Genomic DNA, 19,478 nt, shown 5'->3' on the forward strand with positions numbered 1-19,478 from the left:
GTAAGAAACTTTTGGGAGCATAATTTTAGGGAAAGAAGCAGAGGCAGAATGAGATGTCAAGTCATGAAATGCTGATGTTTGACCTTTTTTAGGATTATGTTCTGAAGCCAAGTGGATGTGCTAAGAAGAGAAAGTCTTTCACCACGACATTTAGGTTTTACTTCAAGCCCCCTAATCTGGTTATTTGTGTATTCTATTCACTGCCTAAAGTTCAGTGAAAGGAACTTGTTGTTTATCAGAAGTTGCAAAATCAAAATCTTGAAGTGCAACTCCACCATACTGTTTATGTGACTTCCAGTTAAAACAGTCAAACAGTTTAAAAATCAGAATTTGAGGTCTTCACTCCAGCCAATTTATCAACTGCTTCACATTCCACCATGCCTCACTGGCACAGCTCACTGCAGCTTCCATTTTAAGCCAACTCCCTGAAGACACTTTTTTTTTTAAAGTTCTGGAGGATCTTTAAATAGCTCTTTGCCTAATGAGCAGTTTGGCCAGCACAGCTTTGTTCTGGATGCTGAGATCAGGACTGCAGGATGCTCTCTGGACAGATCCAAATGGAAGTCGTCATGAAAACACCTCTGGAATTTGATAATGCAGCTCTTCTCCACTTCTACCCAGCAGTAAACGCCTGGAACTGGCACTCCTTATTAAGCCAAGCAGCAGCACTGAGTAAAACTCAGTGTAAAAAAACCAAAAAACTTCAGTGTCTTGTAGGAGAGGAGAGAAGTGGGTGCTGATAAAAACTCCACTGCCGGTTTTCTTCCTATTTACTGTAAAAATCACCCAAATACCAGCAGATATCAAGGACAAGGCAGCTCTGTGTCATCTTAACAGTTCTCCTTCCCTCACTTGAACAAAGGAAAACCCTCTGGAGAGACCAGGATGACTTTGGGGTGGCAAAAGGTGGGGAGGCCCGGGCACAGGGTGCCCAGAGCAGCTGTGGCTGCCCCTGGATCCCTGGCAGTGCCCAAGGCCAGGCTGGATGGGCTTGGAGCAGCCTGGGATAGTGGAAAGTGCCCCTGCCCATGGCAGGGGGTGGAATAGGATGAGGTTTAAGGTTCTTTCCAATCCAAACCATTCTAGATTCTCTGCACGTTTGACCTCATCATTACTGAGCAGTTTATTGCAGTTTTCCTGCTCACCACATCAGCTTTACTTCCAAGCTTCTGACATGCTGCAATAGAGCCCATCCTGCCTAGACAGAGCCTGGCACTTCTGGAACAGGTTACTTTCCCTTCTTTTTGTGCCCAGCTATTAAATCCAGTTGTCAGAGCACTGGACTCACCTCCCACTTCAGCACCACCCCAGCGATGTGCTGCATTAGCTCCACCACGCCCTGAGGCAGAAACTCAATTCCTCTGGACAAGAAAGGCTCGGGATGGACATGAAAGGCAGGCAGAGGAAGGGAGAAGGAGGGTTTAGGGCAACTCACCGATGTGATAAACCTGTACAAAGGCTGTCTCCTCTCTGTGTATTTCACTGTGATGGGGCTCAGGTCGTAGCGGAACCAGATGGCCGGGATGATGCGGCCGGTGTGGCTGTAGGCTACGTATTCCTGGGGAAAAAAGGGGGAAAACAGCACAAAGTGTGAGCAATCTCATTCCAGAGACTGTCTGCCACAAAACTGCCTCCGTGGGTCTGGCCTTCACCCCACTGTTTCGTAGCAGTGACCAGATGGAAAGAAGCAAACAGTGAATTCCTGCGTGACTGCTCACCTCCCATCCTTATCAAAGAGGAAAACATCTCTTTACAGCATGATAATGAAAGATCTGGGGACAGAGTAATGGTGATTACTCTCACCTTCATTCAGAGTTACAGGACTAAACAGAAAGGCTGTTATTGATTCTCCATCCTAGATCTGCTCTGTTTAAATACAAACAGCCTGGTTGCAGGTCAAGTTTTAGTTCTGTAAATCACATGAATGTCTGTATTTTGTATAGAAATCATTCACCAAACAAATGGAATTTAGTTTGTAAGAACCTGAAAATCCCCCCTTGTCCTTGCTTTCCTTTGTCAGGCCCCCTCCCCACTGGCAGTGGGAATGCTTTGCCCTCATGAATAATCTGCAACCATGTTCAAACCACGTTTAAAACTCCTACTGAAAGCCAGGATGAAACTGTATACAGAAGAATATTGGCAAAAGTTCAAAAATTATACCAGTGCTGGTTTGGGAGAGACCTTCCAGATTTCCGGTGCCACTTTCCTTTAATCCATTTGTTTCCTAACAGGTCCAGTGCCACTCACAGCCACAGGACAGCATCCAGCAGGAAACACTGCCCAGTACCAACACCAACACCAGCTTGGTAAATAAGCCACATCTTCCTGAGATAATATTTTGTCTGTGCTGTCAGTGGAGATAGGTATCAGTTTTCAGGCATTCACAGGGTGAAGAAAAATCCCAGGAAAGCAGGCTGGGTCCCAGCAGTGCAAGGAGAGCCCAGCGTGGCACAGCTGCCTCTCCACCCAGCTGCTCTTCCCTCCCTCAGCCCCGACAAGCTGGCAGCTCGCATCTCCTCTCCTGGCTCAATTCTCCTTCACAAAGAGGCAAAGCCAGCCTCAAATACTTCAGAAAGATGAAAAATGAGCAAGCAACAGGACGCTCATAAGCACGACACAAAAATTTTACTTTTGCTCTCTGTGTGCTAGTGAAACAGTGTTTACCTTCAATCGTCTCGTATAAATCCCAAATTTCCCTATTTTTAGGTGGTTCATCCCACAATGACAAGAGAAGCAGAAGTCCCCAGTCATGTAATTTTCAGGCTTTTATTGGAGTCCTGCAGCTCACTTTGGGACAGTGGGAAGTGAGGAAACAGGAGCTAAGAGAGGAGACAGAGTTTATACCCTTCAGACCCTCCTCATCCCAGCCACTCTGTGCCAGACTGTTCCAGGGGCTTCCCATTTCCCTTTCCCACTGCTCAGTGTGGAGTAAAGGACTGAAGCGCCATGAGAAGAAAGCACAGAGGCAGCAGTGCTTCTCAGCACCTCCGTTTTGACAGAACTGACCTCATTTTTTCCTTCCTCTCCCCTTCTCCCCACCAGCAATCCGGCCCTAGTGAGTCAGACTTGGCTGAACGCCCCAATTTGCAGCCAAGCTCACAGAAGTGTCAAAAGCTCCTGCAATTTTCCAAATTACTTTCAGAACTCATGTCACAGGAGCCTTATCAGAACAGCAGTTGTGACATTAAGCAGAACAAATACATTGTGATCTGAACAGAGGGAGATGTCCAAATCCCTGGGACACACCATACAAGCAAGCCCGAAAGTCACCAGTCAGGAACATTAATCTGAGAACTAGTCCAGGAGAGTGTGTGCTTAATTATCAGTTAGGGCAAACTAGAAGTAATTAGATATTACAAACATATTCTGGACTTTCATTTAGCACCTGAATGGCAAATAATTTTCAACTGGAAGATGCTTTCTACCGTACAAAGTAAATAGGGTCTTTTTTTCTTTTTTCCCCTTAAAAAAATTCAATACATTGAGTTATTAAAATGCTGGATGTGGCACTCAGTGCTCTGGGCTGGGTGACAAGGTGGGAATTGGTCACTGGCAGGATTTGGTGATCTTGGATCTTTTCTAAACTAATGGATTCTGTGATAATTCACTATCATAATGCAGGGTCTGTGAAATACTCAACCAGCACATATTTGCTGCTACAGTTCAGTGGCTTAATGTCTGAAATCAACATTTGCAAAAAGCTAAAAAGTCTGATTTATTTGCCTCATCCATCCATCACAACTGAGACTGTTTTGTTACTAAAACCAGGTGCAAGTGATGTTTAGTGTGTTCAGCTGGATTCCAGTTCCCATTCAGATGCATCTTACCAGGCACAACGGGAGTTCCTGCAGCCTGCAAACACCTCCCACACAATTTACAGAAATCCACACCAGCTAAACTGACAGGTGAGAACGCCAGGAGGGAAGAACACCTTCCTCAGGAATGAAAGCACCACCACCACCTGCCTTGACAAGCCAAATGCCAGCAGCAGGAAAAGCCCCACTCTGAGGAGCTTCAGTTCCTCCTTCTCCCAGCAGAGGCTACTGCTCACCTACAAACCCACGGGGCACAGAGAGGAGCAGGAGGGAAGGAACGGTGGCCGAGCATCCCCTGGGATGCAGAGAGGAGCCTCCTGGGTGGAGAGGCAGCTGCTCCTTTACCTTGTTTGCCACCGTGTACTGGTAGGAGTATCGCTGCTTGCCGCTCATGTCCTCGTACACCGTGGGCACAATCTTCAGGATGTAGTCGTGAGAGGCAAGGGCTGTGCTCAGGGAAGGAAAGGACACGTTAGCACTGAGAGAAAGGAGCCAGCCCACAGAACAAGTCACAGAAAAGGGTGTCTCCCTCCTCCTTATCTCAGGGACAAAGCTCCACATCCCACATTCGTGCCCTTTGTTCAGAACTCTGGCAGGCGTTTGGGTGACACCAGAAGCCGCCCACCACTTCTGTAGGACCACAACCCACCCGAGGTTTGGGTTACTTGAACCTTCCTAACTGCTTGCCACTATAAATGGTAACACTTTTATCACCACCACAAACAGCCTGGTTAAATCAGGAACTGGCTGAGGTCAGGGCTGCAGCCCACTGAGATCATTTTGACTAAAAAACCTGAGGTATCACAACCCGTGTACTTCCATTTCTTTCTTGCTTTCTCATCCTCCTTCTCCCGCAGCTGCTTAACTCTTTTTTAAATTATTTTTTCATTATTCAAATGGCTTGTTCCAGTTTTTGTGTCTGCTAAAACAGTTCTAAAACAAAATTCTAAATGACGTCTCCGAAGGATCCTCTAGCCAAGTGTAACATGATGACATTTGGCTCCTGGAGATAAAAAACAAACCAAAAAAAAAACCAAACCACAACTGTATAGCTTCAGGAACAGCCATAGAGATTTTGTTCCAAAAAATGGACTCGACTGATGTCCTGGAGGAGCCTGAACATTTAAGAGACAACTCTCTACACTGAATTGTAGCATGTATTGAATTTTCCTTTTTGTGCTGGGCCATGAAAATGTCCCTCTTGCTATCCACAGAGTAGAAATTTCAAGGTAATTTGCAACACAAGTGCAAGGCAGAGTTCTGGTGGAAGTAACAGCAGCAAAGGGACACTGCAGGAACAGGATATGGATGAAAAACTCCATAAAGACTGCAAAGGACCTTTTGGGCTAAGCCTTTTCTGTAGCACTGGAGGAAATGGAAATGTCAGCCAGCAATGTCTGGATCATTTTGGCTAAAGAGGCAAATGAAAGACTTCTGGATACAGCAGTGCTGCGTGAATGGCCCTGCTTTCCCTCCTGCAGAGGGTGGCTGAGAGCTGCAATCCCCAGGAATACCCACGGTTTGAGCTGAGCTTGTCTGCTCCCTCCAAGGCATTGAATGCTCCGTGAACGTTATGGACCTGGAAAGCAAAAAGGAGGATGAAGAAACTCTGCTCTGACTTGATACTCTTGACCTTTGCTTCCCTACCCTGTAACCCTACCCTGATTCAACCTTTCCGAAAAACAAAGCCTCAACCCAGTAAAAGATGACCCCAAATATCTTTCAGTGACCATCATCACAGTGGTTGGCTCCAAGTGAAAAAGCTGATTTCACAACATCTTACAAGATGAAACTCCAAAACCACTCCAAAGCTAAAGGAATTGCACTTGGAAGAGGCCAGTTGTGAAATTTTCACCGTGAGGGATTTCCTAAGAGCATTGCAGAGTTAACTGTGAAATTAATTTTATCAGGCTGAAAGGGAAACAGATGGGGGTCACACTGGGGTTAAAACTCAGGAGTTTTCTCCTCTAAAGGTGGCTCGTGTCAGAGCAGCTGGGTCTGTACAACTCAGCCTTGGAGATGGGAAGGACACATCCCAACACTGACATCCCTTCAGCTTTTCCTGCAGCTGATTCCAGACCTGTGAGTATCAGTTTGCCCAGAACAACAGGACTTCCATGCCCTGCACACGCTGTGACCTGGAGTCTGATCTCCAGCAACAGAATAATCCAGGTGTGAACTCTCCAGACAGGGAAGAGCCCATGGCAGCAGCTGTAGGTCAGAAGTTGTGCTGCTCACAAGGTACAAAGAAAGGACAAAGAACTCCGCAACCCAGAAATTCCTGACCTTAAGTCAGACAACAGGGAAGAAGAGCTTGGAAGGAAGATTTGGTCATGGGTGTGACAGTTTCACCTCACCAACAGGGCAATGCCATCTCCCTCCCAGACCCTCTCAACAACTGACAGCACATGGATGTGTCTGTCCCATCCTAATGGACATTTCCCTGTTCCCAACACTGTGCTCTGCTGGAATTTCACACAAGCACGACCATTCCCAAACTACATCTGCAGGCTGTGCTCATTCTTTACTCACTGTAAAAGGCAGAAGAAGAAAAACAAACCCCTGGAGTGGGCTACAGTGCTGTGTTCCATTCTTGATACAGCTAAGAAGTCTCTTACAGAATATATGGGCCAGAGACTTTAAGGTCCACTTCAAACTTTCGGTAAATTTTCCCCTCATCAAGACCAAAATTCAAACCAATGAGTTCCTACCTCCAGCCATCAGGTAACCCAGTAAAGAGAGAGATGTGGGAATGGGAGATGTTGCATTTTTAATCATAATTTCTACTGAGTTCTACATTATGGTGTTGAATAATCCTGGCTTTAACCTTGTCAGGAGAGTCATCTGCATCTGATAGTAAAAAGGAATAATCTCCTGCCCTCCTCATCCCTCTCCTTACTGGATTACCTGACATGCAGGAACTCACTGCATGAGTTTTAATTCTGCAGGTTTTCATTCTGATCTCATCTCAATGGGGATGTCTACAGGAAGTCTGCCACTGTTGTGCACAAAGTCCTGATGAAGACTCAAAGCTCCTTCAGTGCCAGATGATATTTAAATCTCTGCTTCAAAGAGACTGGTTTTTCTGGAGAACACAGCCAGTCTCTCAGTGGATCACAGTGGCAGAGTCAGTACCAACCCACAAAGAACAAACTCCCAGCACATGACACAAGTGAATGAGAAGCTTCTCACTCTCTGTAAGGAATGTAAGCTTTTATTACATCAAAGCAGGTGGAGACAACCTGAAATATTCAAAGGTGCACCTAGACAGAGTTAAAGCTCCCCACACTTGCTGGCTCTCACTGCTTGCTGGGTCGTGGTAGCACCTGTTGGGTGAACATATCCTTCTTCATTTTGTGCTGCTGAACTGCTGCTTGCCTGCAGCTCCCTCCCTGAACACTCAGACCATGAGCAGTTATCCTGAACTCTGAAAATACTCATCTGAACTTGTCCCAGCCAGGAGCCAACTCCACATTTGCTAGACAGGTTTCTCACCACAAGAACTGAAGACACTTGCTGCTTGTCTCTCCAGGCTCCTCCTTCATGCTGATTCACACTCCAGCTGCCTTACTCCAGCACTCCATGATAAAACAATGGGAATGCTTCCTCAGAGCACCCATTTCCCACGCAGGCTGCACAACTCCCTGTTACCACTCACCTCATGTTTTTCATAATCTCAGTGTGCTTTACAGACATTAAGCCAAGCTTATTTATAAGCTAATATTTCCTCGTTCCCACACAAGATAATTCCTAAAAGAAGCCGGGAGCAGAATCAGAAGACTACAAAGCAACGCTTAGACTTGTTAGCATGAAAAAGGGTTTTGGAAGTGGGTGTACAAGGAGCAGACTAATGAGACGTCTGTGCTGAGGAAAGAAGATTACAGAGAGACTATGGGTAAGCAATGTTTAGGGTGAGTCTCAAGCTGGGTGTGCACATGTGGAACTCCCACCTGCGAGGCCAGCTCCTTGGAAGTAGGCTAGAGAAGTGCTGTAATCTGTCCTTATTGAGAAATCAGGTAATATTACATAACTTGCAGCACCTGGTGAAACTCTATCCACTGGGTAAGTGCATGCATTCAGCTTCTTCCCAGCAGGGAATTGGCAGTGCTAAGTCTAACTTGTGTTTCACAGAGCAAATTTGACTAATAGGTGTCTGCTATACAAGTAGAGTGAAGTGAATTAAAAAGAGCTTGACTGCTGCTGTGGTGAACACAGTAGGCAGCACACATCTTCCCTGAGTGCATCACTGCTCCTCCACAAAGGCAGAAAGTTTTGTTTGCTGTGTTCATGCTAAAACCAGGATTTTGCTGAGCCACAAACCCTCACTTCTAACTCCCTGCAGAGAGACAGCCAGAGTTTTCCAAAAGCACTTTGAGTTTCAGAAGAACACAGCACAGCTGCTCTGTGACTGGACACTGCTCCTGCCCGAGCTGGTGGCAGCTGTGAACTCTTCCAGACTTGAGCTTACGTTGCAGGGACACACAATCCTTCCATAAAACCAAAGTGTCTAATATTAAACCACTCTCACTGCATTCCCCTACAGCCAGGGAATTTTCAGGACTCACCTGTAACTTGTCCCCAAATGAGAGCTTGTGGATGACGTGAGTCATGTCGGGGTTCTGGGGCTGCGCCGTCGCGCTGTGCGTCGACACGTGGAAGTTACCAGGGACCTAAAATTAGCCAAGACAGGGAAGACAGGATTGCACATTTTATCCCTCAAGGCATTGCTGGGCTCTGTGATGTGACGTGGGAATGCCTGGAACCATCCAGGAAGATGGAAGAATGTGTGATACCTTCTTACAGCTGACCCACCACCACCACACTCAAGTCCTGCAGCCCCGGAGTCTGGCACCCCCACACTGCTGATGTTCCTGACCAGGAGAGGATGAGTGGGTCACTCCCAGCTCCAGGGATTCCCAGCACTTGGGGCTATGCCTTTCATCCCTATTAAAATAAAATTCCTGTCTCTCTTGCTCACTGTCTTACTCCCACATCTGACATTTGCAAACAGGCCCACTGCTGCAGAGCAGCCCAGGAAGCTGGGGATGTATTTCTCTTCTGGTACCAGTCATGAGCAACTTTATCTCAGAGATGGTGTGCAAGAATGAGCTTTATACGAAGAGAAAATCCACCGCCAAACCCAAGTGGGCATCCCATACAAACTAACCTAGATCTTCCCCTTCTCCACCTGGCAGGAGCCCTCCCTTTTAATTTTTTTAATGGATGTTAATACAAAGAACTGAAAAACACAAGTTTCACCTAAAGGCTCAGTTCCAAGACAGAAAATGAGCCCCAGTGTCTCTCTGATGGCACCACTCTGCATGCATGCACTTTTCAGGTCACTAGCCCTGAAGTCCTTCAGCAGATTCAGCTCAATCACTGTCACGGAGGGTGCACGAATATTTTCCTATTGAGAAAAGGTTGTGAAATGAAGCAACCCTGAGGAGCAATCTGGCTTAAGGCAGGAGTGGGAGGGTGGTTATACAACTGGTGCCCAGCATGCTCTCTGCAGAGACACCTCACCAGCAGGGCCATGGGAGGCCACATGCCCTTCCATGTGCTTTCAGGAAAGCTGATTTAATGACCTGAGGAGCAGCAGTGCACTCCTGGGAACACTTTCAGGTGTGGACACCAGCTGTGTCATAAACAAGCTGAGCAAACAGGGCGTCAGGCCCTGCAGCAAGCAGCACACACCAGCATCATCTCACTGTCACCCTGTCCTCCCTCAGCAGCTGTGACAGCAACACCCAAGTGCAAGCCTTGGTCAAGTTTCCAAGGCTGGCCAGGTCCCACTCCAGCTCCCAGCTCAGCCTGTCCAATTCCTGCCAAGGGACTGCAGACTTCCAGGTCACACACAAGAGATTGGGGTTTCCAGAGCCAGAAGTCCTGGGTCAGCTCCCCTGCCTGTGACAGCTGTCCCAGCCACTAAATGATGCACAAATCAGCAGCGGAGGAAGCTCCTCACTGCCACATTCTGCACCCCCTTCTACAGCTGCTTTGTGAGCAGGACACACCACATCCAGCAGACTAACCCCCAGCTATCTCAGCCCTGTGCTCTGGGAATTGTCTGGACAAGAACTACCTTTCCAGAAGCCCTTTCCCAGTTTTGTGTACCACAGCTGCCAGCGATCCTGGTGGCTTGGAGATGAGGAAAAGTCCTCTTTTTAAATCCCTAATCCTTTCCATGCCACAGAATCAGCAAGAGGTCCTGTCTGTTATTTTTAGATGTGCTTTAACATGACCTGGGAGGAAAAGAAGGAAGTAGGATTCTGTAGCCCGTGGTACACGGAGTGAATAAAGGGTGTGCCCTTCTTAGGACATCAGTGGGTCCCACCAGGGCCTCCCCCACCCCAGCAAGTCATCTCCAGCATTACATAGCAAGATTATTCAATCTTGAACACACCCATCCCAAAGAGGAACCTCCTCCAGGCCTGGATTTTCATTCCTTGAGACAGAAGCAGAGCATCCCCACCAAGCATGCGTGGGGCCACGTGCTGTATTCCAAACATCCCAGCACGGAGCCCTGGCACCCTCCAGCAGGGAACATTCCTGTCATTCTGCAGCTCTCAGAACAAAGGAGAGCTGGGATGCAGCCACTGCCAAAGACCTCTCCACACTGAGTCAGGTTTTGGAGGTGCAGGAGTCGTGAGGAGTAAACACAGAAGCCCTTTGGCATCTGTAAGGTTTTCACACATCCCCTGAACACTGGGCTGCTGCACAGAGCTGCTCTCTCCGTTCAGCAATTCTGTCTCCATTACCTGTTCTGGAGAGTGAAGAAAACCCCTGATCTAACACATTCCCTGTGGGACTGGCCATGCAGCCTCCTCTCTCCACACTGACTTGAATTTCTGCCTGATCAGGGTCATAAACACACACAGGGCAGGAGAGACACACTTCCAAATTTTCATTTTTACAAAGGGATCCTGCCAGCATTTCCTCAGCCAGCACACCCTCACCCACTGTCACTGCCACTCACCTTGTTGATGCTGAAATGGCCCTCAAACCTGCAGCCATCCCCATTATTGAGAGGGATCTTCATCGAGTTGTCAATGTGACCCACTTCGTGCCTTCCCATTTCATCCTGGATGTCCAGTCCAACCACTGCAGGGGTGGGAGGGAGAAGACAAAAAAAAAAAAATCAAACAAAATAAGTAACAGGAAGGTTGCATAGGAAAAGGATGTATTGCTTTTACTTGAAAAGAAAACCACACCTTTTTTCCTGACATTTGACTAAACTGAGGTGATAATGTCCTTTGTCAAAAATTGTTATACCCCAAAAGCTTTGTAACCAAACTTTTCACGCTGCCTATTTGACACAAATACACCTCCCATGTCCTGCCAGCTGCCTGCAATCCTAGTCACACAAACAGAAAAACTTCAGGCAGACAAGGCAGGTGACTTGGGAAGAGCCAACAACCAGCTGGAACTTGGGAGGTTTCTTGCTCCCAGACACAAAAAGGTTGCTATTAAAAACATAAAAACAAAAAAAAAAAAAAAAAAAACAAAAAAAAAAAAAAAAAAAAACAAAAAAAAAAAAAAGAAAAGGAAATGAGCTTCAGAAAGAAGCCAGCAAGGAGATCAGCCACTAGCACACGGTCCAAGAAAACAGGTGCCCTGGCCTGGAACAGAAAGCAATGGGGTATTGGCAGAGGCTGCAGCTACTTGTTTCCATCCTGTTACAGAAGAAGGGCCACTGTACTTGTCAGGGCCCATTTCAAGGATTACTCAAAGCACAAAGAAAAGCTGCTAAGTGAAGGGGTACTCACATTCACAGTGCAGGTTTGGCAAACTGATGTTCAGGTTCACTTCTATTTTCCCTCCACTGTCTTTGTCTGGGTCATCCACGTAGAGCTCATTAACTCTGCAGGGCAAAAACACACCTGGGTTCAGGCACAGGGCTGCTTCCCATAGGGAAAACCCAAAAACTTACATGGGGAAGGGGAAAAGGAGACTGGAAAGAGGAGGTTTGATTGTGTGATGGCTACAACAGAGTTACAGAGAGAAGGGAAAGCTCTCTAGGATGAAATGGGGGCAAATCACAGCTTAATTTGATTTTTTGCTTGGCAAGTGCAGGAGGCTTTAAATAAGTTCTGCACCAGTAAAAATCAAAACTTCTGTTCTGTGCTCCCTGTACCCTTCTCCACCCTGGGGTTTCAGAGGAGCTACAAAACAAGAGCCTAATGCTGAAGAGATGGCAGGTTATCGATCCAGCCCTCCCCTCCCCTGGGCTGCTACTCCTTTTAGGCAGGAGGCAGTCATGTGTTTTTCCATTTGTTCCACAAATAGTTCTAGAGAAAGGCTGCTCTCAACTACCCCCAGGAAAGCTTATTTGTGTCACTAATTGCCTTTTGTTATTGCCACCACACGGACAGAGCAGCAGCAAGAGAAGGAAGGCAGCACGACATATCTGTATTCTTCTCCTTAATATCACATTCCAGTCTATGAATGGTAACCAAAAGTGGTGACTAAAATTGAGGAGAAGGGGATGTGAGCCAGGAACAGATGGGAAGAAACATCCTGGACAGCAGGATCTCACACACTCTACACCAGCCTCCCAAAGAGTAATGTTGTCTCATAGCACCCACGGTGCTGGCACGCATCTCACAGGAGACAAAACACAGATAGAGAGGCAGAGCAATGCAGGAGTATAAATATTTACTGCTGGCACATACAATCCAATCCACACGTAAAAATAAACCAAAACAACCCCAGTGCTGAATTTGCTGAATGGTCCTGGAGAGTCCACTCTGGGGAGACTCACCCCATTGAACTGAGACGACGGCGAGATTACCTACAAGCTCTTTTGTTCAACAAATAAGATTTGACGATTTATCTTCCAGCTGGGCAGATTATAAAGCTATGGGAGCTTAGATTCAGGCAAATTACATAAAATAAAACCAATAAGTGCTCTGCAGCATTTTTATTTTACATTCAAAGTGCACTAAACTCTTTGACAAGCCCCACTGGAGAGTCCACATGCTAAGAGTCAAAGCAGACTAAGGCAGCTACGAGACAGATTCAAAGTGATTTTGCTCTGGTGATGCATCTCTGGGCCACGGTGAACTGTTTGCCCTGTGGATGCAGAAGAAACAAACCTTGACACTGAGAAACACACCTGCTGCCAGGTTTTTTGGAGGCTATTACTCACAGGTCAGTGGGGTTTACAGACACTCATTTAAAACCAGCACAGCATTTGTCTTCAGCTTCACAGCCCTACCTTTCTCTGTTTTTAATTGGCTTGACAAGTTGCTTGCAATCATTACTCAACCTATTTTTCAAGTGATTAATAAAAATGACACAGAGGGAGGGGAAAGATTGCTCATCAGTGACCTAGTTAGCAGCATTTTGGCTGAGCCCTCTCCTCCTGGGCGGAATGCATTCTCTCCTCTACGTGTTCATTACTGACAGATTGGGCAGATTGGATTAAGTCATATATCCAAATAGGGCCGGGAGGAGCAGCTCCAGCCAGGAGGGGCATTAAACCCCCAGAGCAAGCACCTCTCAGCACTGCCCGAGTGCTCCCATCCATTTCCCAGCTCCAGCCAGCCCATTTCAGAACCCCTGGCTCCTTCCCAGCGCCGTGCTGGCCGAGATGCCCAGAGATGCTCAGAGATGCCCAGAGATGCCTAGAGATGCCCAGAGATGCCCAGCAGTGCCACGGGCACCTCGGCGCTGCTGGCTAAAGGAGCGTTCACAGCAGGGCTGGCAGAGCACAGTCAGGTCCAGCAGCTCAGCTCAACATCCCAGCTCTCTGGAGAAAAGCCCTAGCACGGTCAGTGTTTGTATTTGCCGATTTCTAACCCTGAACCTGTCAGGAACCTTTTGGTGATGAGCGAGTGAGAAAGAAATTTCTGATTTCTCCGGCCGAAATCAGCGGATGAACTGTTCCCAGGGAGCCCGTGGGAGCTCTGACACAGGAAGACAAGTGCTGAGGTCACTTGACTGCCTGGTGGATCACTGAGGCACAGAGAAGTAGGGCAGCTTGTGCAGATCACACAGCCCATTAGCTGCAGGTGAAGGAAACTGGTTTCCTGTCCCGCAGTCCGGTCACTGGACCAGTGGCTCCCAGCCTGTCCCTTGGGCAAGGCTCACGGCCACTTCCTCCTCCTCCTCCTCCTCACCCAGTAGCCCCCTGCCCTTCTCCAACTCACGCTCCAAATTTCACAACCCAATTGATCACTGCACTGACATCAGGCAGCTCGTGACAGTGGATCCTTCCTTTCCTTCCCCTCATTTCAACCAGCAGCGTCACCTTCCATGGAGCACCCATCCAGCTGGATCCTGCTTCTCCCTCCCAGCTCCAGCCACTGCCTCCTCATGGCATGATCAGCTCTGACAACTGACAAATCCAGCCCCAAAGTGCATCCTTTGTGTGTCACTGATATTCCCTCTCACTGTGGGGAACCAAGGGTACAATGACAACACACCACAGGCTGCACTTGGTGGGGCAAACCTCACAAGAAATGTTATTTTTAACAAACTGGCCATTGCGCACCTCAAATATCTGGAGTATTGGAATTCTGGAAATCTCACAGGTAATGCAAATTTCCTGGGTCAAGGCTATTCCCTCCAGTGAACCACTGGCACCCAGGTTTGGGTGGCAAAGGACTGGCACTCACATGTCCCTTGCCATCCTCCTCCCCAGGGCCACAAAGCCAAATTGCACTCACCCTTCCTACTATTAAATCAGACTCTCCTGGGATGTCAGGAAAAGCACTATTTACCCCCTCTAGCCACTCTCCCTGGAGGAGTAAGGTCTCTGCTGGAAGTTGACTCTAATCTATAGCTGTCTGTCCTGGAATACAAAGTGTCCCAGAAGTTAACAGTGCCTTAACAGTCAATCTGGGATGGTCACAAGGGAAATAAAACCCGAGGCCAGGCAGAGAGAGGCAGTGATATTGGCCATACTGTGACTCCAAAGGCAGGGTGTACCTTCTCCAAAGGAATACTTGAATAAAAGCAGCACAATGAAGGAGGGTGAGGGTGCAGAGCTCTGAAAGTACAGTGAGTACACACAACAGGTGAGAGCTGGACCTCCCACCCCCACAGAGCCTCCCACCACTGACCCGAGGAACAGGAGGGAAGCTTCTCCATGATCCACACATCGGGAATCTGCTTCACTTCTAGAAAGAGCCACTTGGAAATACTTCACATTCCTGAGTGATGCTGCTGGGCTGCTTACCCTGTCTGCTTCCAAACTTCCAGCGTTCCACGCACAAAGCTGGAGGGACCCTTTGGCCAGATCATGCCAATGGCACGTGAGAGCCAAGGAAAGGGGGCCACAGCAGCCATGGCTTCAGGGTTTTATCCAAAGAAAGTCAGACCTGTTCCCTGTGCTTTAGGTCTCAGATTTATGGCACAACAGCTTCGTTTCCCCAGAAACAAAACTTCCACAGTAACTTCACCCAGCAGCTCTGGCCATTAACTTCAGCACTTCAACAGGCAAAGAGCCTGCAGCCCTTTGGATCCGAGGGTGGGCACTGCATCCACCTCCCAGGGCTTCACACACTGCGCGGGTGCCCTCTAAATACATCTGCCTTGTCCTCTGTCCTCCTTGTCCCAAGTCCCTGCTTCAGGTTTTAGCCTTTTTTCACAGCAAACAATCAGCCAGACTCCTCCTCAGTCATCAGCCACAGAGAAAATACAGCCACTTACTCCAGAAAGCTGCACTTTACCCTGTCCTCCAACTCCCAGGAGGCACCCTCTCATCTCCAGGACCCCGTGCCTAAGAGGGAAAATAATTATTCTTTCTTGAGGAAGCCCAAAGCTTCTCAAAAGACTTTCTCAAATGAGCCCTCTCGGCTCCACTTGCCCTTTCAGCTCTAATCAATCACCTTCCAGAAACACAACCCTCCAATGCTGAGATTCCTGCATCACCACATTTTCAGTGGTGCCAGAGCAGAGAGCATTAGACAAATCTTCTTTTCAATTTGTGTGAAGAAACAACAACAAGCAGGTCAGCAAACTCTCTACTGCGTCATGCGTCTGTTGCTCTGACATTTGTCATCTTCTGCATCCCAATCAGCTCCTCAGTGTGAAGGTGCTTGGCCCAGATCAGCTGTGGAGCACAGCAAACACGCTGCCCTACAAAGGAAGGGATTACAGCTCTCCAGGAGACAGGAAGAAGGAGAAGGGTTCGAAAGACGTCAATGTAGACTTGACTCAGGAATTGCAAATGACATCATGACACGACCTTCCGCTTCCTGCAAGCCCACACAGGGCACAGCAACCCCGCACAAACCTCCAACACCTCCTGTTAGGTAATGCCCACCTTGCCACGCAAACATCAATTAAGCTTCTTACCTGCCTACCTGTCTCAAGGCTGCTAAGGATTACATCCCTCTGCAGAAAAGGTTCTGGCTCAAGGTCAGTCCGTGGCAGGAGCAGGATTACAGCTCCAATTTCCTTTGCCTACAAAGCTGTGCTGCCCGTGCTGGGCTGCTGGGCTCCAGCTTTTCATCTGCCTCAAATGTCTGAGCCAGCGGGGTTGGAGGTGCATCTCCAGCCCAGTGGCAGGGCACAGGAATTGTGGCATCTCTTGGCTTGTGCTCCCAGATTAGGGTTTGCAGCAGAAGGAACCCCTGTTGCAGCAGGATCACACTCTGCTGGTTGGTACCATTTCCACGGGCTGAGAGCCACAAAACACACCCCACACACTTTGCAGAGCTACGGGATAAAAAGCCTCTGAAGACAGGTCTGGTGACAATCCTGCTGCTCTGCAGGATCAGTCCTGGGCGTGCAAATGAATCCAGTGTGGACAAGGAACACTGCTCCCTGAAACTCCTGGAGTTTTGCTTCCTCCCACACTCCTGACAGCCTTCTTGGGGCTATCCTGTTTCAGGCCAGGAATTGGGCTTTGATCATCCTAGTGGGTCCCTTCCAGCTCAGGATATTCTGTGATTCTGTGATTCATGGTTTATGCTTTCATGAAAAGGCAGTAATTTTACTGCAGATATTCTGCTGAAGTAATTAATTGCCTTGTGCAGGGCTCAGCTTTCCAATTTGCAAACTTGTCACTTCAGATAGGTTTTTTGTCTGTTATTACATAAAAACAACAAAAAAAAAAGCAAACACTGCCAGGAACAGTCTGTTGCTTCCTACAGTGTGCTGTGGCAGATGAATTAGTGTTGAGCACAAACATTCATACCACAAGCACCACATTCATACCCTCCTACCCCTTCCCCTGGCTGCCAGTGCAAGGCAGACTAGATTAGTTAATTACATCTTTAATCCTTAATGATGGAATACTTGGAAAACTATTATTGATCTTACAGGACATAATTCATGACCTAATTAGGGTGATAAAACGGTGAGATTATCATCTTGCCAGCTATTAACGTCTAGCGCTGATCTGAGTTAATTAGAAAAGAGATGGGTGATTTCTATGCTTCTGATTTGCAGCACAGCAGCAGAGGAATGAGGAGGCTGCTAAAGGCAGGACAAGCCATTCCTAGCACTCAGACTACTCTCAACTCAACCAGCTGTTGGTCTTGCCCAGGAAAAGCCAGACACATTTAACCCTTTGGCTTAATTTCTTCAGCCATTTGAGTCATTGCCTCAGTGGGACAAGAGTGTTTGATGCGGTTCATCTTTCAGCTGTTCAAACTGGAGCACAGACCTCTTTATCTTCTACAGAATTGAGGAGATTCATTAAAGGTTCTTGGTATGGAATCACTTAGGTTGGAAAAGACCTCCAAGATCATCGAGTCCAACCTGTGACCCATCCCCAGCTTGTGACCCAGCCCAGAGCACTGCGTGCCACATCCAGGTGTTCCCTGGACACCTCCAGGGATGGGGACATTCCAATGCCTGAAGTTTGGACTAAGTCTTCTTTCAGTCTGGACTCAAAAAACATAAAAATCAAGCAGATCCTTGACTTCCAGAGTTAAACTCGCCCTCCCCTTAATGGCAATGATGGGTTGTGACTGAGAAAAGAAAAAAGCTCTTTTCCCTCACCAGTACTTGACTGTGCTTTTCCTGGGAAGGATGCAGCCCCACCTAAGTGCCAAGCTTGGATTTCCTTCATGGCTGCTCACAGGCCTGTTAGGGTCACACGATAAATCTGGAAGATGAGCAGCTTGGGAGTTTTCTACCCTCCTCAGGGCTGGTCTCCCCAGGAAACCCGTCAGCAGCAGAATAGGACATGCCTTTAGAGTGTGTTACCTCTTCCATGAGCTTCCTGCAGTGTCTCGGTTTGACTTCCTAACTGGAGTCAGCTCCTGTGCCCAGACACAGCCCCGGCGCTCATTAGAAATGCCCACACGAGCTCTGACACAGCTGCCGTCCTCCCCACACAGGTAATGTTTGGGTTTAGGGCTGTGACTCTGATCCTCGAGATGAGGCTGTCATTTCCTGGCTCTCTGCCACCCAGACAAGCCTTCAGCAGCTGAGACTGTAAATGCTACCACAATGGGCTGGTCAAGGAAAAACAGCTTTGAAGTTGGGCAAGAGCGGCCAAACCGAGATTTCGAGTAACGCCAGGCACTGAGGCTGCTGCACTCATGTGAACGTGCAAGAAAGTCCAGCAGTGGGCAGGAGCCAGTGAGTATTTGGGGTCAGTGTGGTGCAGAGCAGACCTTCTTTTCTCGTGTTGCAGCACGAGCTCAACAAACCACACCAACCTCTTGCTTGAAATGCAGCCACCAAGGGAAGCTCTGGGTGCTGAGAGTGAGACAGGGAATCCTGTGGGCACCACTGCCCTGGAGGAGCTGTCCCTGCACACACCCCACACACAAAAACTCGGTGGAACACGGCTCTGAGGGAAGCAGGAGTGCTCAGCAGGGAATCTGCCACATCTCTGATGTAGAGCACCAGGCCAAGTGCTTACCTTGTCATCAAAATTGTGCAGCTCTCCCCACCCAGCCTGGCTCTGTCAAGTGCTTTAAGGGAAATATGACACAAAAGGAGAAAGAGTGATGCAGTCTCACAGCACAGCTGGCAGTGACAAAGCAGGAAAGTTCATCCCATGTAACTGCACACCTGTAATCATTCAGGTCCTGGCTGGCATTGGGAAACTTCAATCTGGGAGAGGTATCTGCTGTAGGAGGCTCTTAATACTAAAAAAAACCCCTTGAAGCTTGCAATAAAAGTTGATGAGAACTGAACAGTTTGCACATAAGGAATCTTCCATATATTTGTATTTGGATCATGGGAAAATAAGGCTCAAAAGCCTTTTTGAGACAGTTTTTCCCCTGTTATTTGCTATTACCCAGCTTAATGGCAGCACAGAGCTCTCACAAGTTCCAAACCACACAGAGCTCCCAATTATTATTCCCAATGATGAGGCTCTGCTGCCTCACAACACACTGCCAGTAATACCTGTCTGAAAGGGAAACACAAGAGGCTCACAACAACTTGTACTGGGTTTCTCAGAAGAGAAACCAATGAGTAAGAAATGGAAAAGAAAAGTTCACTCCTCTTTTCGAAGTCGCTGAACTGGGAAGGACTTGAAGTGACTTTCTGAAGTATTTCCGCTGTTCTGGAAGAGCCTTTTCACAAGTGCTGGGGGTGAATGTTCCCAGCAAGAGTCTGATGACTTGTAACTCATCAGAAGGAGGCTGCTCTACTCTTTTGTGTGAGCTTTTGTGTTGGACAGTCCATGACGAACCAGGTTCCTGCATCATTTGTCCCAGACTCATGTGTGACATCCTCTCTCAAATTTTA

General features: G+C 47.8%; 1 protein-coding gene across 5 annotated transcripts in view; it reads right to left on the reverse strand.

Moving 5' to 3' along the window:
* The window catches only part of ERGIC1 (endoplasmic reticulum-golgi intermediate compartment 1), a 58,734-nt gene that overhangs the window by 9,124 nt on the left and 30,132 nt on the right, over window positions 1-19,478 (reverse strand). For all 5 annotated transcript variants that reach the window (XM_068206174.1, XM_068206175.1, XM_068206176.1 and 2 more), the window contains exons 4-9: window positions 11,582-11,676; window positions 10,792-10,916; window positions 8,381-8,485; window positions 5,334-5,394; window positions 4,161-4,261; window positions 1,436-1,558 (exon numbers count right to left, since the gene is read on the reverse strand). In XM_068206174.1, the coding sequence (XP_068062275.1) occupies window positions 1,436-1,558; window positions 4,161-4,261; window positions 5,334-5,394; window positions 8,381-8,485; window positions 10,792-10,916; window positions 11,582-11,676 (610 nt within the window). The remainder of the gene's footprint in view (window positions 1-1,435; window positions 1,559-4,160; window positions 4,262-5,333; window positions 5,395-8,380; window positions 8,486-10,791; window positions 10,917-11,581; window positions 11,677-19,478) is intronic.

The sequence above is a fragment of the Anomalospiza imberbis genome, chromosome 15 (genome assembly GCF_031753505.1).
Source record: "Anomalospiza imberbis isolate Cuckoo-Finch-1a 21T00152 chromosome 15, ASM3175350v1, whole genome shotgun sequence".
Classification (NCBI taxonomy): domain Eukaryota; kingdom Metazoa; phylum Chordata; class Aves; order Passeriformes; family Viduidae; genus Anomalospiza; species Anomalospiza imberbis.